This window comes from Crocodylus porosus, unplaced genomic scaffold (genome assembly GCF_001723895.1).
Source record: "Crocodylus porosus isolate Cpor-Errol unplaced genomic scaffold, CroPor_comp1, whole genome shotgun sequence".
Taxonomy (NCBI): domain Eukaryota; kingdom Metazoa; phylum Chordata; order Crocodylia; family Crocodylidae; genus Crocodylus; species Crocodylus porosus.
In genome coordinates this window covers 37,313,539-37,340,611 of record NW_017728907.1, presented here as the reverse complement: position 1 = coordinate 37,340,611, position 27,073 = coordinate 37,313,539, and the positions used below count along the sequence as shown (strand labels likewise).

The window sequence follows — 27,073 nt, the reverse complement described above, 5'->3', positions numbered from 1 at the left end:
GGGAGGCTGGGGTGTAAGGGGTGGCGAAGCCCTGTGTGCAACCGGCGGGCCAAGCCCAGGCCACTGAGGGACCCGTGCACTAGCCCCGCCCCACTAAGGAAACACCAAGTTGTGGCCTCAGGCATCCAATGACATGCCTGGACCCCTCACCTGTCCCTTCTATGGGGTAACCCACCAGGCTGTGGGGGCTGAGGCTATACAGCACCCCATCTTTGCCTTTCACTAGGGAGGCACTGGTGTGGCATTTCCTGGGACCACCCTACCACAGGCAGCCCCACCACACCATCCTACCGCAGCAGGGTGTAGTTTTAGGTCATTCTCCAGGACCAGCAACCTCCTCCATCCCCACAGTTTCTACCCTTAACATCCAGCTGTTCTGGGAGCAGCAGTACTCCAGCCAGAAGATGTTCACCCTTTGGCTCCCCAGCTGCAACTGCCAACTCAGCTCCTAGGGTCTAGGCTTATACTGAGGCTGCCCAGGCCTTCATCCAATCCACGAGCCCTCTTGCGATCATGTGACCACCTCATTAGGCCTCACCATACCTGCTGGCAGCTCCACAGCCTGTTTAAGCCTCTTACAGTGGAAGGCACTAAAGGTGCGGTGGGACACATAGCAATCCCCTGGAGTTTTGCATACTACTAGACTCAGATAATTGGCCATGTGTCAATGTTTTCTTTTTTCTCTATTGCTTTCCTAATCCATTGTCCCATTAACAAAGCTTAAAAGGGCAGTGATACTTGTTTGGGTGGAGACTTTGAGACTCAGAAGACTTGGCATACAAATGAAATGCAAGACAACAAAGAGAAACAAAGATGGCTCATTGCAATAGACAGAGCTAGAGCACAGTCGTTCTTAATGTTTGGTCTTTTTTTCCTCATCAGGAGTTCTGATCTTTGTTTAGTTTGATTTCAGTGAATTAGAAACATCCCACCCATTACTCAGAGCCTTAGCCCATCTACTAGGAACTCTGAAAGCAACAGATAAATGCAGTATACTTTAACCAGACTCAGTAATAGGACTAGTCAGAAACTATGTACCCTCCATTCCATATACATTCTTAAGAAAATAGATAAATTCCCAAGTGGATGGTGCCATTGCTCATTTTCTATATTTTTAGGTGGCAATTGGATAATACTATGGTAAGGATCAATCCGGCTTAGCTTTGACTTTATCACGCAAAATATTTGGCTTCAGTCTTATAGGAATTACAAAAATGGTTTGAGTTCTGGAAAAACTGTCTTACCAAGAGAGACTAGAAAAGCTTAATTTAGTTAGTTTATCCAAGAGAAGTTTAACAGGTACATTAATCACAGTTTATAGTACTTACCTAGTAAGAAGATTTCTGATAGGAGAAGTCTCTTTTAAGTTAACAGGCAAAGGCACAACAGGATCCAAAGACTGGGAGCTGCAGCTAAATGCATTCATATTAGGAAGAAGGTACAATTTTTTAAAGTGACTGTAAGTGCTGGATTCTATCACTTTTGTTTAAAGCAAGACTGTACAGCTATGGATACACAAAAGCGAAATAAGTTTGAAGGACGTCGTAAATTTCTATGGCCTGAGTTAGTCTGGAAGTTGGACTAAATTATACCAACTGTCCAGTTTGATCATGAACCCGTGAATCTTATTGACTTAAGATATATTTTTCTTCCCTTCTGCCTCCCAACAGTCACACTTGAAAGACATCAAAAGCAGCCCTAAGAGTGGTCCTTTTTTAACCCCATCCACACTATCATCCCTATCTACTATCAAGGCACTTACAATACCAAACCACTCCACAGTGTACACTGTTTACATTTCTGCACTAAGGCCCTGCTGTCTTCCCATTTTTATCTCCTTTCATGGTTAACTATTCGATACTAAAGTGAAGGCTCATTAAGGTATTTCTGGTCTTGCTTTTCTTTTGGCCATTCTATCTCCAACTGAGGCTGCTGCTCGACTACAAAACCTCTGGATTATATGAGTATATCCAAGTAATAACTAGTATGCAAGTTTGCTGCTCAGTAAATCCCTCTTAATTCTGTAGTTTGTGCACATTCCTTCATTCCCTTGATGGCCTTAAACCAAGAGATTTTTTGGGTACAGACAGTCCTCAACTTACAATGTTTCAAGTTACAATGTTTCGCACTTGCGTTTATAAATTGACACCCTGTTTCAATTTTATGACATCAGTTTCAACTTTACAACACTTGATCCAATGCAATGCTGTGTCGCTTATCTCCCTGGAGAACATCTGTCCAAACTTCTTTGCACAGTTTCTTTAAGAAAGTAGACAAGACTCCAGAAAAACCTGCAGCCAAGACTCCTGAGAAGACTCCAGCCGAGAACCATTCAAAAAGTCGAAGCAAGAGCCTTTCAAAAAGTCCAGCAAAGTATCCTAAAAGAAATCTCTCCAAATCAATATGATTGCTATTTACAATATAAAAATGTTAATGTATCTATATTACTTATCTATAATAGATCAAGTACAAAATTCTGGAGTGTTTTTAGTGAAAATAGGGTATCGGGCCTTGGTTCCAGACCCAATCCCCCATTTATAACATTGTTTCTTATGAGAAAATTGGTTCCGAGTTACAATGTTTCAACTTAAGACGCAGTTTTCAGGAACCAATTGTGTCATAAGTCCAAGGACTGCCTGTATTCTTGTTGAAGTTGCCCCAATTTTAGGTACAGGAAACCTGTCCTACAATTTTATACTGATTTATTTTTTATAATGTTTTATCTCTGGGAAAATAGAATATTAGAGAAAAAATATTGAAACGGCATATTGCTGATTAATGGTTTCAAATCATGTTGTGAAGATGACTAATGGCATACTAGGCTGCATTAGTAGGAGCATTGCATGCAAATCAAGGAAAGTGATTCGGCCCTGGTGAGGTCACATATGGAGTACCGTGTCCATTTTTGGGCCTCCCACTTCAGAAAGGATGTAGACAAATTGGCGAGAGTCTAGTGGAAGGCAACAAAAATGGTGAGGGGGCTGGGGTACATCACTTATGAGGAGAGGCTTACTTAGTCTAGAGAAGAGAAGACTGAGAGGGGATTTAATAGCAACCTTCAGCTACCTGAAGGGTGGTTCCGAAGATGATGGCTCTCAGTGGTGGCAGATGACAGATCAAGGAACAACAGTCTCAAGCAGCAGCAAGGGAAGTTTAAGTTAGCTATTAGGGAAAACTTTCTCACTAGGAGGCTAGTAAAGCACTGGAACAGGTTATCAAGAGAGGCTGTGGAATATCCATCCTTGGAGGTTTTTAAGACCTGGCTAGACAAAGCCTCAACTGGGATGATCTAGTTGGGGATGATCCTGCTTTGAGCAGGGATTTGTATTAGAGATCCCTTCCAACCCTAATTTTCTATGCTTCTAAGATTCTATGTTATCAATACTAGGCAAAGATTAATATAATGAAAATAATTCTAAAATAAACTAATGTGTTTTTGCTGTTACAGGCAACTAGAAAGTATAGAATAGCACATCTGAAACGTAGAAACTGACTGTATCTTTCTTGGCTTGACATAGGAAAAGCAGCAAGTAAATTGGATAACTTCTTGTTTGGCAGTCCCTCATAGTTAAGAATGATTGTCTTCCATGTTTGTCTTATCTGCGTGTCTGAAGATGGCTGATGAGGCCTATGTTCAATCAACAGACTACTGCATCTTGGACACGTGTTTCCATGGCAGGGAGGGGGTGGCACTGGATTACCGATTTGGTCCATGACTCACTGTTTCTGCTGCTCCCACTTTTTATCTCCTGTTGTTGTCATGATTTTTCCAACCAAATTTACAATAACAGTGATTGCTAGAATGTAGTGTCTGCCTTCTTAAACATAGGAAGACTGATTGTTATTTCCACTAGGGTCATATTATACCACTCTAGCAATTTAGAGAGGTCTTAATATGGGTGTAAATATATATTTTTCCCATTTTCAAGAACTTTTATAATGCTAGGAACATGTAAAGTGGCATAAATGTAAATGTAAATCAGATTCACAATGCTATTTATTGTATAGGATAATAGAAAAATAGGATTGAAAGGGAGCTTAGGAGGTCCTCTGATCCAGCTCACTGTTCAAGGCAAGATCATCCTTGTCTAAACCATGTGTTTGTCTTAAAAACTTCCGGGGATAGAGATTTCACAACCTGTCTGGTTATCCCTTGCAATGCTTAGTTATACACCCAGCTAGGACACTTTTCCTAATATCCAACTTAAATTTCCCTTTTTGCAATTTAACACCATTACTAGTTGGCCTATCCCCTGTGGCCAAGGGCAGATCCAGAGCACATACAGCAGTGCAATCATACTCCCCCTTTGGCTGCATCTTCTTCTTTGAGCAGGGGCGGTAGGACTAGGGTGAACTCTCAGCACAAGTGCTAGCTAGAGCCCCTGCTTTCATGTAGCCCAGAAGGTGATCACTGCCTTTCATCTGCTTTTCCCTGCTGCTGAATTCACCAAGGAGCAGAGAGAGGGAGAGGAAGGATGAACATAAAAGCAAGATGTCTGGGTAGACTTGCATCAACTTGTGAGCTCAGAGCTCACTACACACATGGAGCTTCAGCAGGAGCCCACACTTACCAGGCAGTCAATTCAGAGCTCACTGTGTATGTGTGGCACAGCCAGAGTTGGGAAGGGGAGGGAGGCACACCCCCTGTCCCTATTCCTGAGTGTATAGGTCATCATCCTCTTTAAAACTATCTTTGATTTGCTTGAAAGACTATTTTAAAATCCCTCTTGTGTCTTTTCTTCCCCAGACTATATAATCCCAGCTTTTCCAACCTTTTCTTGTAAATTAAGTTTCCTAGAACTCTAATCTTATGTATTGCAGTAGCATGTAGGAACTCTAGTAATTTACAAAGACCCTACTATATTAGGTGCTGCACAAGCACAAAGCAATACACGTCTATGCTTAATTCATTCAATAAAACATTTTTATAATTTTAGGCAGATGTCATAGTTGCTGCTCCTTATTGGAAACATGGAGATGATCCATACACCCTACAATATGGAGAATGTGGAAAAATGGGAAAATATATACATTTCACACCTACCTTCCTATTAAATGATAAGTTGATTGCTGTCTATGGATCACGGGGTAAATTTATGACATCATTCTTGATATCTCATTTTTGTTCTTAGTTGTATCTGGCAAAAGAAATGTGTCCATGGGAACTCTCTATGTAATGGTAGTTGCTGTCACATTCATAGATGTAAAAATGCAATTAATAGGCCAAGAATAATAATAAATACTCTGCCCTTGTATAGTTCCTTCCAGTTGAAAATCTCAACGTGCCTTACAGAAATTAATTAAACCTCACAAAATCTGATCTGGGCACTTTGTAGAACAGAGTTAATATATTCCTCTGAAATATACTGAACTCTCTGAAGAGAACTGTAAAAAGTTATTAAAAATATGTTTCTGTTCTGCGTAGTGAATATAGACACCATATTTTGACACTAATAGAAATATAATATCCACTGTAAGAAATTGACAGATTTATAATTATTATTTATAAATTGTAATCCATTATTTATAATTTAGTGGCTATTTTATATAAAATGAAGTGAAAAAACAAAGCTAGGTTAGCTCAGAAATGGAAAATGTATGAGAGTTTTGCATATAAGGAGGAGCATATCTGATTTTGTAATAAAATGAAGAAAAATGTATGCTTTAACCCTTTTTTGCAAATGGTCCATGAACCTTTCCTTAGCATGTACGACTTGTCCTACCACTTAGAAAACTCATCCTATCTGCAGAAAATAAAGAACTGGCTCTTGGAAGTGGCACTGAATACCTTGGATGTCTAATTGCAATTCAGTGTGCATGTTCTTCCACTCTGTCACTGCACATTTCTTTAAGCTTGACAGACATATAATGAAGTTAGAAGCCCATTTTAAAAAAAAACAAATATTAAAACAAATAAAACAAATACATTTTCAAAAGCTGACGCTTGAAGTTAGGCAAGTAGACATGTTATAGAAGCTCCTAAGTAAATTAATGCCTCTCCCTGTTTCCTCTGGGAGTTACTGGATACTTTGCTAATGTGATTACTATTCATCTTTATTGGCTAAATATGTACACACTGATCTTGTGCACTACAAACATGTACAGTCACAGTAATTTTAAAGTTACCACAGTTTACATGCTCTATTCCCACAGGCAGAGTTTTTGTCCATGAGTGGGCCCACCTTCGATGGGGGGTGTTTGATGAATATGATAGTGACAGGCCTTTCTATATAACTGGACAAAATCAAGTTGAAGTTACAAGGTAATTAATTAGTTTACTTTTACATTCAAATTTTGGTGGGCTTTATCAGTAGGGTTTGTTTTATAAGGGCCCAAATCTGGTTTGTTTCTGTAGGCATGTCATGTGTTCTTTTTTCCTATTATTATGACTGTTCAAGTGGTAACTATAGAATAAAAAAACCCCCAAAACAAAAATAAATTCTACAGTCTTAGTATTTTTTATTGGCTTAATGGATTAAAGCGACTGAGGAAGAAAAAATTAGTAGAATTTTTTCTTCTTTGCACAGACAAACGTTACTTCTACAAAAAGCTGCCTCTGCATTACTGGATTCCTGCAAGGCAAACTGATTAAAATCAGGTTCCACCCTGAATTGGGGCCAGTCTGGCATTTCTAAATAATAAGTATTCCATTTTTACTTCCAGGTGCTCATCTAATCTCACTGGCATCTATGTCTGTGAAAAAAAATCCTGCACTGAAGGAAATTGTGTCATTAATCAACTAACAGGACTTTTTATTGAAGGATGCGCATTTATTCATGAGAGAAATCAAACGGCAGCGGCATCAATAATGTACATGCAAAGCTTATCATCTGTGAGTACAGATAGAAAAAAAACAGATTTCTGATAATTTGTCCTTAACCATTTCTTTTAGAAATGCTAAGTTTATTTAAAATGTTAAAGTTGTTTAAAGCAAATGATAAAATCCCAAAGAATACTCAATTGTTTTGCACTAAGTGATGTCTCAAATATATGTGACTGGCCATAATTCTAGGATATCTAGAATATCTCTGGGACATTTGTTATAGTTGACAAATCACTTGGTACAGCTCAAGTCATTGTCAATATGTACATAGTAAATATTTGAGGATGTCCTTAGAATGACTGTATTAGCCATGTCCAATAGGATGATTGTATTAGACATGTGTTAAAACAATTAGCCATATTATTATTTTTACAGGGACAAATTCTGTGATCCTTATTCCCATGATAGTTCCACTTTGTTTCACTGAAGTTTTGCCTGAATAAGGATTGGTTTAGGTTGCTCTTATGAGCTGAATTCTGCTGTTTATGTGGTATTGCCGTGCTGTGCATGAGAGAGAAGTGCACTGCTTAAGCAGCAGTATTAGATGTCATGCTTTCTATGAGGAAGCAGTAGCCCTGTGGCTTGAGCACATGCTGACAAAATGACTGTTTTTATTTTTTATGCCTCACTGCTATCGCTAAGTGTATAACCTTGGGAACTTATTTGACCTTTGATGTTTCTGTTATCATATTGATAAAAGATATAATAGTGATAGCTTCAGATATTTTCAGATCAAATGCTGGAAGGCACTATACAAATCCAGATTATTATTTTTCTTACAGCAGTACTTACTTTCTTTCATTGCTGTTTGGCTTTCTTTGGGTTTCTTTATTTTTGGTCTCTCTATTTTGCTCTATTTGTTTCTATTTCTAGGTGGCTGAATTCTGTGATGAAAGTAACCATAATAGAGAAGCTCTCAATATGCAGAACAGAATGTGTGACTATAGAAGCACATGGGAAGTAATAATGAACTCCATGGATTTTAAGAACAATCCTCCACTGAATACTACCAACCTCATACCTCCTCCTACCTTCTCATTGCTGCAGAAGAGAGATAGAGTGGTCTGCCTGGTTCTTGATGTTTCAAACAGCAAGAATGGGGTAAATTCTCATTCAGATATACTGAAATCTCTTTAGTGGAAATGTATTTTCCTTTGTGCACTTAGACAATTTCTTTTTATTCACTTGGAAATATTTTCACCAAAGCAAAGATTTGCTGAAACATCTGCATATACTGTTGCTCAGTACAGTATTTAGATTTGTAATTTTATGTATTTAGTAGGGTCCTTGGAGCCTGTGCAGCAACACTTTTTATTGTTCTAAATTAAAATTGTTCTTGAATATACACTGTGGAATATTTTATGCTGTTTTTGTCTCTTTGATTCTGATCTTTTCAGTAGAAAATTTACAGCTGCTTGGCTTCTTTATTGTGAGTTATTTGTTGTTTGTTTTGAACTTCTTTATATAGACTAATTGGATCAATCAGCTGCATCAAGCAGCAGAGCTGTATCTTCTGCAGATTGTGGAAGAAAATTCCTATGTTGGTATTGTCACTTTCAGTCACTCGGGAGAGATCAAAACTCAGTTGCGTCAAATTGTCAGTGATGATATAAGGACACAGCTTGCTTCATTCCTACCAACTGCTCCAACTAGTGAGGGAACAAATGTTTGCGCAGGCTTGCAGCTGGCATTTGAGGTAATGGAAAGTGCCTAATTTTCTCTCACTTAAACAGGACAGTCTTAATTTAGCCCTTATTTTCTCTTCTTATTTTGTAACAGGTATAAAATCCAGAAGTTAATTAATGCAGGAGAATTTTCAGTATATTTCTTTTGATTTACTTCCTTTTACAATTTTGCATTTTCCTGTACCAGACCAAATAACTGTGCAGAGTGCATAATACATTAGCTTCATATTAATACTTGGTACTCTGTTATTAGGTGATCAGAAAACATGATGGAAATATATATGGCTCGGAAATTATATTGGTGACAGATGGAGAAGACAGTGCTATAAAGAAATGCTTTTCTGATGTGATTAACAGTGGATCAGTCATTCATACCATTGTTCGGGGGCAGTCTGCTGCAAAAGAAATTGAACAGTTTTCTAAAGAGACAGGTAAATTTTTTAATGACATTTTGGCCCCAATCTTGAACACAACAGGTTTTCTCAGTTCTGCATAAATGTTTGCAAAACTGAGATTCTGTCCTCGCATTTTTGTTTTAAACAATCTAGGCAACTAGATTATCATAGTTGGTGTCTAAGGGCAGATATTTAAAGGTTCAGTTAAAACCACTTAAAATGCTCGTGATTGATGTGGGCTTTCAATTTCAATTGCAAGAATTCCATCTGTCATTCCTGTACCATTCTCAGTATTAAAGGCACCCCATCCCGCAGTGTACTGGCTAATTCATGCAGACACAGTTTGTGCTCAGCCGTTCGTACCACCTTATGCATCCTTACAGAGCAGTTATATTGTACTCACATGGCCTGCAGGCTCACTTAATTAATCAGTTGGTTGCTGGTCAGCTTCTGTCTGCTAATAGCTTTGTCCAGTACTTTTCTCTTCCAGCCACTTTTCTGTACTGTACTAACAGTAGTTGAGATGGGTTACAGGGTTTAGCTCAGGGGCGGGCAATTATTTCAGGCAGAGGAACACTTAACAGGCTTTGGTGAACTGTCAGGGGCCGCATAGGTAGCCCTGCCCGTCAACAGTTGCTACATCAGGAGCAAAGGTCCTGCCCCCTAATGCCTGACCTTTGCCCCTGGAAGCCCTTCCCCTTGCTGGCCCCCTCCCACCAAATACTCCTTTTGGGAGTGGGGTATTGCCATCTTAGAACCAGAAAAAACCCAAATCATACAGGACTCCGTGGAGAAGCAGGAGGCAGGGCTCCCTCCACTCCTGGCAGGGTGTGGAGACCTGCAGGGGAGACAGCAGGCTCCAGTGTGGGGCTTCTCCTGCTGCAAGTGTTGGAGCTGCAGGCGTGCAGTGCAGACCCCTAGCAATAGAGCAGGCTCTGCTCCCTCCCCCCATGCCAGGCATGAACTCCCTGACTTCCTGCATGCCATGTGGGGGGAGTTTGTGGGGAAGTCTCAACACCCCCCCACCCACACCCTGCCTAGCTAAGCTCTGTGCTCCTGCTGCTCCTGTGGGTGAAGGCTCTGCACTGCACTCTCGCTTTTGCCCAACTGCAACTCCAACCCACCACCAGCCCCCCACTTCCCTACCTGCAGCCACAAGCAAGCAGGTTCTGGCTGTAGCAGGAGCCCTGCCTGGAAGCTGCTGGCTGGGCAGAGCCCTTCTGCCCAAGAGGTTCCACCCTCGTGCGCACAAGGGCTGGGCAGGGTGCAATTCATTGTATGGGGTGCTGCAGGCCAGATGAAAGTGCTTGCTGGGCTGGATTTGGCCTATGGGCCAGATTTTGCCCACCCCTGGTTTAGCTGATCATGGTGTATGTCAGGCAAATAGCTTCTTGCCAAGCAATTTGGCAAACAAGCTTGTAAATGGCTTAGATAGTATTTAGGTGCCTAAGTATCACTGAAATCAATGGGGATTAAGCTTCTAAATACCTTTAACATATGGCCCTCTATTCTTGAAGAGTTCAATAATTTAAGGCATAATTACTAATTTGTGATATTTTCCAGTTTTCTCTGCTTGAAATGTTCAGCAGCAGATTGCAAAATTCTCAGATTTAAACATTATTCAGATTTTTTTGCAAATTTCTTCTTCCTGTAGAAAAAAGTTCTTTAACAGTTCTCTGCAAGTTTTTGACATGCTGCCCTTGCCCTTAATTCCTTGGACATATGCTCGTAATTCACTTGTTAATGTTTCTCTTCTTATGTAACAGTCAACATGGCTTAGTTCAAAAGTGACCATTAATTTTGGATTGTCTCAGTTTTTAGATATCCTGCTTTAGATGTTAAGCCTAAATGATGCTACTCCTGAGCCATAGATGCTACTCTTGTGCCATAGATGACTTCAGTAAAACCAGTGGGTTTTATTTGGGCAATTACTTATGAGCACAACTTCCAGAATCTTGCCCTTCATGTCCAGCAGGACACCCAAAAGCAGGGATATTCCAGATCATTAGTTGTTTTTGAAAATATTATCCTGGAGGAGCACCCATGTCTCTAACTGAAATGAATACTAGCTATGGGTGCTTGGTACCTTTGAAAAATCTAGCCTTGGACATCTGAGGTTGCCAGGCACTCAGAAATTGTGACAAGCCAAAAAAAGTGAAAATAAAGGAGACTTCTGAAAATGTATAAATGTAGTGCCCTAAATATATAAAAGTAGTGCCTGATTCTTATTCCTGCAAGTCGCCTTAGCTTTGTTCTATTCATTTAGAGATGTTGTTTTGGATCTACATCATTGCTAGAATACTTCCTAAAAGCAATGCAAAATGGTTTTAAAATAACAAGAGTCATTATGAGATAGTGAACTCAGGGTGTCCTGATTAAAGGAACCTTTTGGAAGTATTAGGAGAGCTTAACTGAGACCTTTCAGTTGCTGCCTCATTTGTCGTCATGAATGCACAGGTGCCTGCAGAAGCCCCTTTTCTGTGCCCCCCTCCCAAGTCAGCACTGGGGCAGTTGCTTCTATTGACCCCCACCAGTTACACCACTGACCTTATCAGTGATATACAGTATCCCTCTCATCCCCTTATACTGATTTGAAAAATGTTTAGGTAAGACTGTTTATCAGTTTCATGAATTAAGTATTTTGAAACAGTATGCAAAATTTGAAATTAAGTTCCAACTTGAAAATAAAACCTGTGCTCTTTTTCAGGGGGGTTAAACTTTTTTGTCTCAGATAGACTGAAGTCCAATGACCTCGTTGATGCTTTCTGCGGAATTTTATCAGGAAGTGGAGATACCTTTAATCAGTCCATTCAGGTCAGTTTTATAAGTGCAAATAATATTTCCATTTCCTTCTCTGTTGATATCACCACTGTGTTCACAATAGTTCTGCATTATATTCAGTACATTATTTTGAATGAGTCTTGTAGAGAATGAGATAAGAAAACTAGCTCAAGCAAAGTAAGAATTAAATCTTTTGTAAGATTTTAATCAACTCTTAAGCCCTTTCTTTTCCTCTTGTACAGCCCTAAGCAACTTCCTTATCTCCATTCAACTTTACATTGACCACCTTTACAGTCTGGTTTATAATCTGCCCCTTACTTGAATTCGTACTAGGCTCTAATGCTTCCACACTGACTTATGTACAGTCTATCACACTATAGTATTTTATCTCAAAGTCTACTACATGTTGAAATATGTGCATGTTTTTATATGGAGGTGCCAGGGAGTTACTACATACTCAGCAGGTATCACACATTGCCTACTAATTTGACCTAAGAAATTTAGAAGACAGAAGTGTTTCTAGCAGAGTTCCTTTTACTGGTATGAGGAGAAAGCCATGGAAATGGAACTCTTGCAAATCCATTTGAACCAAACTTTTAACCATTTCCAGTTTCCTTCTCATTAGGAATAACTTTGCTATAGAACACATGGGCTACACCTCTGTCAGGAATATTGAATGTATCTTAATCTTTTGTATTCTAAGGTCGATATTAGAGAGAGACAAAAAAGATTCAGAATGCGATCTGAGCATATGCAAAGAGATATTTGGGAAGTTGACTCAGTAATACAGAATATCATTGGGTTTGACATGACAAGTGAGGCAAAGAAGCCCCAAAGGGAAATACCCAGATACTGTAGGGAAAGCTTAGAGTGGACTGTATTAAGAAATCTACTCTCAAATGTAAATGAAAAGAAGAATATTATGAATAGACAGGGCCCAATCATCAGTTGTTGGTAATCCTCAACTAGGGATTGCCTGTACATAAAATCTGTAGTACTTTATTTGTCCTCCTACCTTACTGTGGATAAAGTTATACCAGTGTACATGCTTATGCTGGTATAGTTTATTCCTACATGGAAGAGAAAGTAGCATAGCTATATAAAATACCCTTTTTGCCAGTATAACTTGCATCTGCACTAAGTATTTTTATTCTGCCTAAATACCTTGCTACTAGCTGGTACACTTTTTAAAGGTAGAACTGGACTTAAATGGAGCACTGAAGCTTTGTGTTGACACTAAGTGAACAATAATTATTAACATGAGAGCATTGACCCCAGCAGTCTTTCCTGCTCAAGTGCAAGGGGGGGTGGACCCGATGATCTGTAAGGTCCCTTCCAGTTCCTGACAGCTATAAAACTATGAAACACAAGAGAGAATTTACAGATCTAACTACTATCTTCCTGGGAAAGATAACACAGGTCCTTCATAGCTGAATAGTTACAGAGTAGTGGAATCACCATCCTTGAAGGTTTTTAAGGCCTGGCTCGACAAAGCCCTGACTGGAATGATGTAGTTGGGGGATGGTCCTGGTTTGAGCAGGGAGTTGGACTAGATGACCTGAGGTCCCTTCCAACACCAATTTTCTATATATTTGAGCATATCTGAAATTTTACCCGGTAGAGGATATGACATCCAACATTTTGAGAAGAAATATGTGGAAGGTCTTAACATCAACTCAGTTATGCTAGTTTTACTTCATTGACTTCAATGTAGTTGCTGCTAAAATCATGTACTGTGGTGTAAAAGGAGAATTGGGTATATATGTACACGATAAAGATGAATTTGATTATATATAGTTTCCTTTTTCAGTATTGGATATAATTATTATGGGTAAGATGAAAAACTTTTACTTATGAGGTCATGCAACTTTAGGACTGATGGATAATACAGTAAATATGTTTTCCTGATAGATTGAAAGCACTGGTGAAAGTACCAAGGGTTATAAACAGTTCAGAAGGACAGTGACTATTGATAGTACAGTGGGAAGGGATACCTTCTTTGTAGTTACCTGGCAGACCACTGAACCACCGAAAATAACTCTTCTTGATCCCCATGGAAAAAACTACACCAGTGAGAACTTCAGCATTGATACTATTTTCCATGTAGCTCGTCTTCAAATTCCCGGCATTGCAGAGGTAAAAATTAAGCTCTCTCTTTGTCATTCAAGTCTAACTGATGTATGAAATAAGATACATATATCCAGGCCTGAGGAAGTGCGCATCATGCCTAAAAGCTTTCCTAACATCTCTCCAGGCTACACAGTTGGCCTGATAAAAAATATCACTATAAACCTTGCTTTTCACATATTTCCTGGACCATTGTGGCTAAAACAACACTCCAACTCTACTATATTAAGCTGGAGTCATTTAACAGTATAAGATAAGACTTTTCAAACTATGATAGCTGACCCTGATTTTTCCACTTTAGTGGAGAGTTCTCTCTAAGTTTAAAGAAACAATTTGAGCTTACAGCTATATCATTCTGAACTTTCTTTATAGTAGAATTCATTTCTTTTTCTCTGAATCAGGTTGATACCCAGTATGTCCATTCTTTTCTTCTTAATTTGCCTACTTAATATCTAACATTAAAATAGCTTAAATGAATGATTAAATGTTATAAACCCACTTTAAAATAACACTGTTGTAGATAGATATTTCATTTCTTCCAAAAGCTATGGAGATTTCTATTATATGGCACCTAGAATAGGTCACAGATTTTGACTGTATGGTCTAACTCAGTGGTGGCCAATCTTTTTGGCAGGCATGGCATAAACTAAGCCCCGTGCCCTCCCTAAGTGCTACTGAGATCCCTTTCAATTCCTGACTTGCTGCTCTGTTTCATACTCCCTGTCCTGTGCCCCGGTGTTCAATCTGATGCTCTGCTTTCTGTTCCTTGCCCTTTCTGCTGCTGTGCCACCTGCCGCCTCCCCTATTTACTGCATGCCACACAGAAGCTGCCTGTGACGCTTGTGACGTGTACTGTGGGCTGGCCACCCCTGATCTAATCCTTCCTCTTAGAAGTAGTCCTTCATTGCATAATTAAAGAAGTAAGAATAAAAAAAAATCATTCATAAACAAAGCCTGATCCCATCTGAAAGGATTTCCAGAATTAGGGCACGTGCTCTGAGTGTGCCAGGGATGCTTTAATTAGAGTGGCTCCAAGAGCCACTTAATTATGGCTGTGGCAATTACCACACTCCAGCAGCCTCAATTAATAAAGCCTGCTCTGACATACTGTAATTGCAGTGCATTGGAGCAGCCTTGCTGCTTGTGTATAGGTACCCTTACAGCCTAAATTGTAATCGTATTCATAATGAGTATTTACTCAGTGAATAGCCCCTTTGATTCAAACGGACCTACTTAAGAGTAAGACTACTACATACCTGAAGATGAGTAAGCTGGACCTCACAATTAAAACATATAAACAAAGGGGACTTATTTAACTCTTAAATATATTTTTTTTCAGGCTGGGAAGTGGACATGCACACTCACTAATACTCATCTGTCCCCTCAAGTCCTAACAATAACAGTAACTTCCCGAGCAGCAAATTCTACAATACCTGCAATAACTGTGAAAGCCCACATGAACAGGGATACAAACTACTACCCTAGTCCAATGGTTGTTTATGCACAAGTTAGTCAAGGACTTTCACCTATTCTTGGAGCAAATGTGACTGCCATTATTGAACCAGAGAATGGAGACCCAATTATTCTGGAACTTTTTGACAATGGTGCAGGTAACAAAGACTTTGTGATACATTTGAAAAATGTTATAAAGCAAACTTAAAGGGTTCTTTTAAAGGGCATATTTCCAGGGTTTCTTAAAGCAGGGTATGGCATACAAACCTTCAGACCATACAGAGATGGGAGCCAGGTATGGCTGAAACCCCCTGGGCTGGCAGGGGACACCAGGGAGCCGGGCATGGAGTAGGTGCATGAAGGGGGAGAACCTGTTCCCCTGCCACTCTCTCTGCTATTGTCCCTGACCGATCTGGGGGCAGGGGGAGCCCCAGAGACTGGATCTGGCAGAACCCCAGAAACTGGCGGCAGAAAGGGGGTGCACCTACACCACTGCACCCATGCCCCCCATACCTCCCAGGTCTGCCCCCAATTGCTTTTGTATTGTGTAGTTCACAGTGAGTTTCTTATAATAAGTTGAGAGATACTGGCTAAGATTTCATTTTTACTTATATGACTGCATGCGACTTTACTGGAGATATTCCTAGTTAGGTCCCTGTTCAGCAAAGTACCTCATCAGATGCGTAAATTTAACCATGTGAATATTCTTGTAAAAGCCAGAGTTATGCAATGTATTTTATTTGAGTTAGGGCCCAGCCTTCAATTCCCATTTGAATCAGTTAACAGTGGGTGTGTCTACACATGCATTAATGTGCCTTTTTTAATGCGCATTACATTTAGTATCTCCAATGTGAGGTACTAAATTAATGCGCACCAGACTGTGCTAATGCACAGTAACACATTTGCATGCTTTTTTAGTGACTCAATGCACAGTAGACTACTTAACTGTGCATTAGTGTAATGTCATGATTTTTTACATGATGTTTTAATGTGCAGTTAAGTAGTCTATCGCACATTAAAATGCATGTGGAGATGCACCCAGTAATAATATCCTTCACTTTATAAAATTATATCTTTAAATGTAATTATTTCGAGCTCACACTACTTTTGCATTAGTAAGTATTCACAGGGTCAGGTATTTATAAATATAAAGTTCCTTCGGTTAGGAACGTGGTCTGGATTCTCCATTTCCTTGCACAGTGGGTAGTAATTTGCACAAAATATAAAGCATAACAATTCTGATCTAGTACCATATATACTCATTATGAATTTACTTTGCATAATTTTGATGACTACATAGAGTACAGGACAGTACAGAATTGGTCTCTCTGTGTAGTTAGGTATTTGATGAAGTGATGTGTGCTTTTATGATGTACCGTAAGTATTATAAAGCACAGGTTTTCAATTGACACTTGGTAATTATCACTATATTATTTTGTTTATAGAATGTTAACAAATAGAAATGTTGTTGTCACATTGCATTTCACAAATAGAAACTATCCAGTAGCTATTGCTGTGATGAAACTGATCTCAGTAACATCAACACTCATTTATTTAATGCATGGCTATAATTTTTGCATACATCTTCACAGCAAAGACCCCAGTTATTGGAAGACATCTACAAATATGGAACTGTAATACATCAGGGTCCCAGGGGCAATTGTGATGCCTCCTGGTGGCTCCACGACTGTGCCTTGCACTGCCCATAGGGTGCCCTCTCTTCTATCTCGCTTGCCACATCTTCATGTTTCTTATGATTTTAGAAGAGAGGCTACCCCTAGGCCTTCACATGGCCCCAGGTCGACTGAACCCATGCTAAGGTTCCCTGGCACCCTACTGGGCCGCACAAACTGTGAAACTACAGGGCACCTCAAGCCTCAGGGGCTAATTGCTTGGCTCCAATCTTCTCCTACACCACATCAAGCCTTGCAGGTGTTATTGTAGTGTTGTTCAGTTGTTGGGGCTTCCCCCTCTGCCTGTATACTCTCACTAGGCCTTCTAGCTTAGGCCCACTGTATCAGACCTGACTCTGAGGCACTAGCTCTGGTTTGGCCTTTTTGGGCATCAGACCCCTGGCCCCTGCCTGGCTCTGTGGCCTCACTCTATGCCTGCTCTGGGCTTAGTAGTCACTTGAGCCTACCCTGGCCGGCTCAAGGGGATTGCATGCCCCACATTCACCAACAGGACCCCTGTATACCACCTCTATAGTCCCAACCCAAACTGCCAGTGTAAACACAACAAACACAAGCCCCCAAGCCATAACATAAATGCAAAGGGAAAGCAGCACTCTGCCCCTTTAAGAGGGAAAACTTTCCCTCATCCCTCACCTAGGATAGCCTCCCAACCTTGGGGTATACCCTAGTGAGATCTCCTAGCCTCACCGGGGATCCAAATGCAGCACCACAGTCCCTTCAGGAGCCCTGCTGCTGGGAGCTTTTCACCCTGCAGCTACTAAGGAAAGGCTAGCCTGCTAGCCTAAGCTTCAGGCTTATATCCTCCCAGGGCCCTGCCCACTTCTGGTCAGCAAACTGCCGCATAATTGCCCTGTTGCCAGTATGACCTGTAGCTGCTGCACCCTGCCTGGCCTGCAGTGCCCCCTCACTGAGCTGCTTCTTTCTCTAAAAGAACAGAGCGCCCCAGGCTCTGTTACAGGAACTAAAATTTATGTCTAACGTCAGTGGGATTCCATGGAAAAATAAGATGAAAATCCAAGAATCATTTTGCAGGATAGAAACCTCATTGTTTCGTGTTTTAATTTTTCCAATGGGCCTTGCTTTATTTGTCTTCTACGAAATGTAGCTATTTTTTCAGAAAAGAAATAGAGTTCCTTGCCCTGCATTATGTAGTAATTTAATTTACCTGAACAATTTCTGAAAGCATAGTTTATATCTGAAAGTAGCCCAAGAAGTGTGCTACCCATTTCTTGTTCTGGCACTCTTGAGTTGTTGGCAACTGTTTTATGCACAGTTTATCACACTGTACTTACTACTGAATCAGACACATGCTTAGTTTCCTGACACTTGCATCAGTTTTAATGGGGCAGGGGAAAGCAGGGGTAGCACATAAGGAAGAATATAATACAGGATACTTTTTGCTGATGTGCAATATCATCTAGAAGAAGAAGCAATCATGACTTTTATACATGACTTATCAACAGTGATGTGTATTGCTCCTCATTTACAAGGGTTATCATATAAGTCTAATACCCTGTGTACCAGGTGTACTTATGCTTACAAGGGTGAAGTCTTAGGGAATAAGGAATTTGTTCTTTTCTCATTAATCAAAAATGATTTCTCATAATTATTCAGGAGATAGCACGGCTTATCAAAGAAATGTTATTAACCAGTGCTTTACCGGACATGGGGCTTGTCTGCATTAGAGCCTCCTTGCACTCTGCTAGGCTGGCATACCTATATCAAGACAGCCCCCTAGTGGAGATGTGATTCCACAAGAATTTTTATGCCAATGAAGCTACCCTGCCTTCTGGAACAGAAAAAGCGAAGCAGACAGAAACAATCTTCTGGTGGCACAAATGTGTCCTCACAGAGGTATAACAAGCATATTTTGTGTCCTGGGTAGCAGCAGCAGTGAAGACAGCAGCAGCCAAGCCACCAATGGCACTTGGACCAGCAGAAGCAGCTCTGTTCTTGCATCCCTTCTAAGTGCCCAGAGCGTGTGTCTCAGTAGTATTGCCAATCCCACTGTCAAAAATCATTAGACTAACTCTTAAAAATCAAGAGGTTTGGAATGTAAATCATGAGATGCTATTTTTAAAGTGTGTGCATGTGTGTGGGGATATTTGTGAAGGTTTGGAGGGCTGTGGCTTTGTGTGTGTTGGGGGTTGGAGCCTGGGGGGGAAGTCCCCGCAAACCCTGGCAGGATGCGGGGCACTGTGGGTCAGGAGTAAGCGGCAGCAGCAGGGCTAGATGGGCTGTGGCTTGGGAGTGAGAGGCAGACACACACACTGACACATGCAGACAGGCCAGGGCAGGTCATTTGACAGAGCTGTGGGCGGCTTGTCCAGGAGTGGGGTGGGGGCAGCTCCCTGCCACTGCACGCACCCCTGGGGGAGGTATGAGGGGCACATGCCCCCCAGATTTGTGCATGGGGCAGAGGCAGTCTGCCCACTGTAGGATGGGGTTCTGCACTGTGCTGCTTTTGCCCCAGGACCTACACGAAGCTGCCTGGCAGGCAGGGGATACACAGCAGGGCTCAGAGCCCCAAGCCTGTAATGGGCAGCCTACCTCTACTCTGCACACAAATCTGGGGCTCTGGAGTGTGTGCAATGGCAGAGAGGTGCATGCCACCCTCCAACCCCTGTGCTCCTGGACGTGCTGCCTGTGACTCTGTCGCACAGCCTGCCCTGGCCCCAGAGCCTCGTTCACCCCAGCCACTGCCCCCATCCCTCCCTCACCATGGGGGCTTTGGTCTGCCTCCCCCTTCCCTGTCCCCCCACCAACTTGCCAGAATGGTGCTGTTCTACATGTTCCAAAAGACAAAATCCTGAGATATGATCTCTCTATCTGGAGATCATGAGTCAGAGTTAATTTGACTTGGAAATTGGGAGTCTCATGATTTTTTCGCAAGAGTTGGCATTACTGTCTCAGTCACCCATTCCTCATTAGACAACTGGGTCCACACTGGGGTCTTTGCTGCTATAGTGAGGGAGTGTAATCTCTTCATGCCCTTAGCCAACATGGCTATGCCAGCAAAACTTCGTGGAGCAGATCTTCATGAACGACCTGGATGAGGGGGTGAAAAGCCCATTGGCCAAGTTTGCGGACAACACCAATACATGGGGTTGCATGGACACACCCACAGATAGGCTCCAGATACAAGTAGACCTAGACAGGCTGGCATGTTGGGCAGAACAGAACCAGATGAGGTTCAACATAACGAAATGCAAAGTGCTGCATCTGGGAAGGAAGAACCCCCAGCACACCTACAAGCTGGGCATCTCTAACCTGACCAGCACTACAAATGAAAGGGATCTGGTGGTGACAACAGACCTCAGCATGAATATGAGCCAGCAGCGCATCTCCAGTAAATCCAAAGAAGTGATTCTCCCACTTTACTCAACATTGGTGCGGCTGCAGCTGGAGTATTGTGTCCAGTTCTGGGTGCCGTACTTCAAGAAGTACGTGCTAAAGCTCGAGAGGGTCCAGAGAAGGGCCACCCATATGATTAGAGACTTGCATGGCAAGCCATATGAGGGGAGGCTGAGGGATCTCAGATTCTTCAGCCTAAAGAAAAGAAGGCTGAGAGGAGACCTGATTGCAGCTCACCACTATATCAGAGGCATACATCAGGGGCTTGGTGAACAACTTCACCAGGGCATCCTGGGGGAAAACTAGAAACAATGGCCACAAACTCCTGGAGGATAATATCAGACTGAACATTAGGAAAAACTTCTTCACAACTAGGGTGTCCAGACTATGGAACAAGCTCCCCCAAGAGGTGCTGCAATCACCTACCCTAGAGGTCTTCAAGAGAAAACTGGTCACTGGCTGGGGTCACCTACCCCAGGTGTCTTTCCTGCTCATGCAGGGGGCTGGACCTGATGATCCTTCGGGGTCCTTTCCAGCCCTATGATGCTATGATCTGGATTTACTTCATGAAAAATATTCTAAGCAGTCTGATGATAGACTATAATGTTTAACTGGTATTATTTGAAGCACAGAAGGGAAGAAGGAATAGTTAAATGGAAAATTTCTTAAAATTTTTGAAATATCTTTTATGAGGTACATTTCAGAGTTTGTTCTTTGTGAGATCCTGGAATAATTTCTTTCTAAAATGAACAGTTTCGCTATTTTCAGAAAGAAAAGAATCTCCAGCAAAGGTAGTAAAATTAACCCAAATTTTCTGTACATTTTTGGAAGATTATTAACAAGGATTCTCTAAGAGTTCCCTTTAGATGCACCTTCCAGTCTGCTTGAAGGATAGCATTTGCCTTGTTGTCATATAACTGAATGTTGTGATTTGGTTATGTTGTTCTTTTTTACTGTAAATTACTTACATTTAATGATATATTTATTTGTTCATCTGTGCATGGAAGTAGTATCCCCAGGACATGAAATTCCACCAGTGATTCTCATACTATGAAATTGTAGCTGTTTCAGTCAGTATGCAATGCATTCAGTACATATCCCAATGTCAAACAACTTTATTGACTATCTAGTACGAATTACTTCCTAATTATTATGTGTCACTAAAGACAGTGAAGCAGCAAGGGGATAAGCAGAGGAAAATTTGCCTGGCATTCCTGTTTTATGCTTGCTTTATATGAAAGAAGAAGAGCTAAATAAATGCAATATTTTAGTGTCCTGTTAATTCTGTCATCTTTAATGTTTAGGGTCAGATGTTGTCCAGAATGATGGGGTCTATTCCAAGTATTTGTTCTCTTTCCCTGGAAATGGGAAATACAACCTGAAAGTCCAGGCTCAAGCTAGCAAGATCATCAAACTGCATGCTGCCGTGCCTTGGAGTCATGCTTTGTATATACCAGGCTACGTAGAAAATGGTACGACAGAGCAATGTGGGGTGAGCCATGTAAAATTCCAGTGTTTATATGTGAAGAAACAGTTACATCACGTTCACTCACAAGTTCCAGCAGAGGGCATTACAGCAATGGTAGTTTGGTTAAGGGATCTTCGCAGGCGTGTCTTGGCACAGGTTACTTGTGGAACATCAGACATCTGTGGAATGTTCTGATGTCATATGTCATGGCCCAGACTCTGCTCCACCCCTGTGCTGAGAGAGGAAGGGAGAGGTGGTGGGAGACAAGGAAACCAGCATGGGGTCAGTCCTCCACATCCAGCAGGAGCCCAGCCAGAGCAGAGGGTGGGAGGAGAGAAAACTTGAAAAACTGTTTGGGGGGGGGGGGGGCAAAATAAAGAGAAAGAAGTGAGAAAAAAACTATTTAAAGGAGTAACATTTTGAATGTGTCTCAGTGAATTAGGATTGGGTTAGAGGGGAGAGTGGTCTTAGGAACAGCTGGGATGACTGAGAGTGAGGAGCTGCCTTGGCCCAGATGGTGAGACCATGGAGTTGGAAAAGATGCTTTCCCCAGCTCTTGGTTCCCCCAGGGGTTAAGCTGCTCTTGGAGCAGCTGCATCAGTTTCTGCCTGAGCACAGAGCCTCAGGGGGCCTGCTTCTTTGGGACGCTGTTCCCTGCTCAGAGTAGAGCAGCAGGGACTCAGCCAAAGCACAGAGCCCCTGAGAATCAACCTCCGCAAGGCTTTGTACTCAGGCTAAAACTGAGCTTCCTGAAGCCAGATTATGCAGCTGGAGGAAGCAGGCCTCCCTGGTTCCATGGTCTCTCTGCAACTAAGCCCAGAGCAGTTGTTCTCAATGGGAGAAAGAGGGGGGACCATCAGAGTTTTGGAGGGTAGGAAGGGGTAGAGTGGCTGGGAGCTGTGCACCCTGGGAGGAATGAAAATAAAGCATTTTACCTCCCGTGCCCATTCAGACAATACCCTGGAATGGCATGGGTAAAACATTTCCAAGATCAACCATTTAATACCCCTTAATTAATTGACTACTCACATTTTAAATGCCTTTGTGGTGTTTAAGGTAACTTGTGCCAAGGCCCTTAGTTTTGAGTGTTTCTAAGGTACTGTTTTTATCTAAGTTATGCTCCGTTTAACGAGTAACAATACTGTGCTAACTAAAACATTTTTAAAAGTAGGTTTTAAACAACTATTAAATCAAGCAACATTGCTTAAATAGTTGTTTAAACAATTATATAATCAAACAATTATATAATCTAGGTGGGAATGAAGATAGTTCATTCCCAGAAGAGCTTAAGTTATGTCTGTAAAAAGATCAGGTTTTGGAAGTTCTGCCTCTTATGTCTAGCAATAATCACACTGTAATTATAATCAATCTTCATCTTAAAGAAGGTTTAGCAAAGGTAAAACTCCTTTCAGTATTTTTAAGTCCCACTTTCTTCCCTTTGATATTATTTTCATTCATATTAATTCATCGTTCTCAAAGATGTAGAGAAATAGACACCATGCTGCGAGTAATTCTGGTCTCTTAACTCCATAAGGTTCAATTTAAGAGCTTAATTCTGGATTTATTGCAATATAAGTGAGGTCAGAACTGGGTTTGTTTTATCTGCAGAATTCTGTAATATATAAAGTTCAACCCAAATCCAGGTTTTTTTGTTTATTTTTGTATGTTTGTGCATGGGTTTTAGGTACGATCCAGATGAATGGACCAAGACCCTCAGTTACGAGTAACGATGATATTCAAATCAAAGTAGGAGGCTTCAGTAGAACCATCTCAGGAGGTTACTTTACAGTGTCTGAAGTACCAATGGGCCCTGATACTGATGTGTTTCCACCCTGTAAAATTACTGATCTTAGTGCCAAAACAGAAGATGATAAGGTCATTTTATCATGGACAGCACCAGGGAATGATCTTGACCAGGGACAAGGTAGGTTTTGTGGTTTATTTACTGCTCTTTTCAGTGAAATTAAATTGCAGTAGAGCAGGTTAGCTATTCCCTGGGCCTGGGCTCAAAATTTACCATTTTATGTATGTAAAGAGTGCCTTTGTAAATACCAGCACTGATTTTCCTGTATAGACAATGTGCGTCCAAGTTTTGTGTCGTCAGCAAGTAAAGACAGTCTTTGAAAATCTGGTTCAATATTTCTAGTCCTTTGAACTAAATAAAATAGCATAATGAACTACCTTTTTATTAATTATAAATGAGTTTTGCAGATTGACCTCATCAGACAGTCTGAAACATATTTCATTACACATGACCTGGGATGAAATCTGGTTTTGCCATAAGTTTCAGTGAATTTAACTCTCAGTTTGGGTTTGATTTCAGACACATTTTGAAAGAATTGCAGCAACGGTGTTCACAGTTTTGATGGGAAGATTAACCTTTGCTAGTTCTAAAGTCTTCTTGCCCATCCAGAAGGGAGTCAGGTGCTCTCTAAGTGCAAGTGAAAAGTGTGGAAATAAAAAGAGAAAGCTGTTGGCTCAGAATGAAGAGGTCTATGCAGTAAAATGACTAGGCCAAGTTCAGGGAAGTCACAGAGCTGGGAAGCTTTGGCTAAGTTGATAATAAGATGCCAGTATCTATTAATTTCAAAGTTTTTAATCTGTGACTTGAGCAGTGGAATCAAGTTTACTGGTTCTCAGTTTATCCGAGTAACTGCTGTATTTTCTCATATACCACGTGCCCCAAATAAGCAACACATCTTGTTTTGGGAAGGCAGAATGAAGAAAAAAAAAGTTTTTTCCAGAGACCTGACTGTAGAGCAGGGGCAGGCAATTGTTTCAGGTGATGGGCCACTTACTGAGTTTTGGCAAACTGTTGAGGGACGCGTTTCCCTTTCCAGTGCAGGGAAACAGGAACAGCCCCATGGTCCTAGGCCGGAAACTCTTGTAGGCAGGGGTTTCTGCTGGGGGAGGGGGAAGAGCAGGGCTGGGCAGGTCTTGCTGCTAGGTCCTGCCACTAGCTTCCTCTGGGTCCTACTGCCCCTTGCTCCTCTCATCTTTAACAGGCAGCTAGGAGCAAATAAATATGAATTTTCTAATTTTTTTAGAGGCCTCATGGGCCAGATAGAATGGCCTAGTGAGCCAGAACTGGCCCCTGGGCCGTATTTTGCCCACCCCTGCTGTAGAGTCAGTGTCAAGTGCAGCATCAGCAGAAGTTACAGTTTTAACCCGCTTACAGCTGCTGTTGATTTGGTAGCAGCTTAACACCATAGCTCTGACCCTGAACAGTGAACTCTACCCTTTCCCACTTGGGCCACCAGGGAGAGAAACATGGCATCCATTATAGCATCTCCATGCTTCTGTTTCAGTGGTTCTCAACCTTTTTTTTCCATTTGTGGACCCCTAACAATTTTCAAATGAAGGTGCGGTCCCCTTTGGAAATTTTGAATGGAAGTGTGGAGCCCTTTTAATTGTAAGTATGGGTATTCACATACTTTTCATTGATCATAGTTATGTTTCACAGCCTCTGAGACATAGTATACAGACCCCTAGGGGCCCGCAGACCACAGAATGAAAGCCACCATTTTATTCCTCCTTGGAATTTCAGTACAGAAATTCTAATGTTCACAGAAATGCCCCACTTAAGTTATGCACCCTAATTTTGGAGGGCTGATTTATGGGGAAATGTGCATGTGGTATATTAGTAAATATGTTATTAAGAGTCTGTTCTATATGCTATCTTTACACTTCAAATGACTGAAGCGCATAGCTGAGAAAGGCAGCCATGAGAGTAATGACTTGATTACTTGTAAGGAAACAGATCAATATCTTTGATGGGAGGTGCTGCCTGTATGCTGCAAAATCTGTTTTAACATATTTCCATTTTCAGCTGCAACTTATGAAATACGAACAAGTGAAAGTCCTCTGGAATTAAGAGACAACTTTGATGAGGCTACTGTTGTGAATACCTCCAGCCTGACTCCTCAGTATGCAGGTTACAAGGAAATATTTTCATTTAAACCAGCAGCTTTTGCAACAAGAAACACCACAATAATTTATTTGGCTGTGCGTGCCGTTGACAAAGCCTCTCTGCACTCTGCTACATCTAATATAGCACAAGCAGTAATGTTTGTTCCCCCAATGGACTTGCTAACTGCTAATAATAAGTATAGTGTCTCAATTATAATCTTGATATTATTTGGCCTATTAGCAACAGTGTGTCTTATTACAGGTGTGACCTTGTCTGTTTTAAAGATAAAGAAGAAAATGTCTATTAGAGAACCTGCAACAAAGTTACTGTGACTTAAAATGAAAGTTTCTTCTAGTTATTTTTTTAGCATGTGTTTGCTTGAAAGTGATATGCAAAAATAAATGTGCTACCACTGAAAATGGCTACGTAAAAATAAATGGAAAGTCATCTATGCAGTTCTGTATAAAATTACAGCAATTTAGAAGCAGTATCAGACTGCATGTAACATACCCTTGAATGGCTGGATCATATACAAACTTCATTGCATGTACATATGTACAGCAAATAATGCATATGTACATCCATAACACAAGCTAACAAAACTTTATGCCATGTTTACCTATTCTGTGTTTACAATATGATAAAAAGCTGTAACTAAAGTGAGCAAGATCTTAATTTCACGTGCAAAAACTGACATACAATAATATTTTCTCTACACACTTTTTTCAATAACTCTGTCATTCAGCCATTTTGGCCATCATGATGACACTTCAAATGGCTCAGCTGAGTATCTGAAACAGGCACACACAAAGATAAAGATTTGATTATTTCTAAAGAAATAGTTCAGTAGTTTTAATAACAGGTGCTAACCATGTGCTGCCAAAAATTCTAATATTATAAAAGTCTGAGTCCGTCTGTCCATAATGCTTTATTTGCACTCTGATTGGCTGTCTCAGCAACCAGTCAGGTTGTTCTACACAGACAGAGACAGGCAGTGGAGCACCGCCATGACAGTGCAGACTGAGGGGCCAGAGGGGAGGGGGGCGAGGCCAGTTCCCCTGGCCTCACCCCCGTCCCCTGCTTCTTGGAGGCAGAGTGAGGCTGCCTTGCCCCCCCCAAGTCTGCTTCTTGGAGCCAGGGTCCAGCGCACCCCCCTCCAACAGCCAGCAGGGAGGGGAGGTGGCAGGGAACAGGGGAGGGAGGGGAGTGAGATGGGGACAGGGGGTTTACCAGTGGCTGCACCCCACCACAGCCACTGTCACCACTGCTGCTGTGGTAGTGAGACCTGGCCCAAAGCCATGGGGGCAGGTGGGGAACAGCCCAGGCCCTGGCCTGAAGCAGCAGGGGGAGGTGGGGAACAGCCCCCCACAGCCCACCATCCCTG

At 41.4% G+C, this 27,073-nt stretch overlaps 1 protein-coding gene across 2 annotated transcripts in view; it reads left to right on the top strand.

The window, feature by feature from the left end:
* CLCA2 (chloride channel accessory 2) overlaps positions 1-26,311 on the top strand; it is a 28,193-nt gene extending 1,882 nt beyond the window's left edge. The window contains exons 2-13 of one of the 2 annotated variants that reach the window (XM_019531153.1): positions 4,938-5,088; positions 6,154-6,262; positions 6,664-6,832; positions 7,697-7,924; positions 8,292-8,519; positions 8,762-8,939; positions 11,611-11,717; positions 13,596-13,820; positions 15,151-15,421; positions 21,616-21,783; positions 23,464-23,703; positions 25,609-26,311. In XM_019531153.1, coding sequence (XP_019386698.1) covers positions 4,938-5,088; positions 6,154-6,262; positions 6,664-6,832; positions 7,697-7,924; positions 8,292-8,519; positions 8,762-8,939; positions 11,611-11,717; positions 13,596-13,820; positions 15,151-15,421; positions 21,616-21,783; positions 23,464-23,703; positions 25,609-26,021 — 2,487 coding nt within the window. In that variant the 3' untranslated portion in view covers positions 26,022-26,311. Of the gene's footprint in view, positions 1-4,937; positions 5,089-6,153; positions 6,263-6,663; positions 6,833-7,696; positions 7,925-8,291; positions 8,520-8,761; positions 8,940-11,610; positions 11,718-13,595; positions 13,821-15,150; positions 15,422-21,615; positions 21,804-23,463; positions 23,704-25,608 lie in introns of those variants that run through there. The other variant, XM_019531154.1, reaches the window with a different exon arrangement.
* The last annotated feature ends 762 nt before the right edge of the window (positions 26,312-27,073 follow it).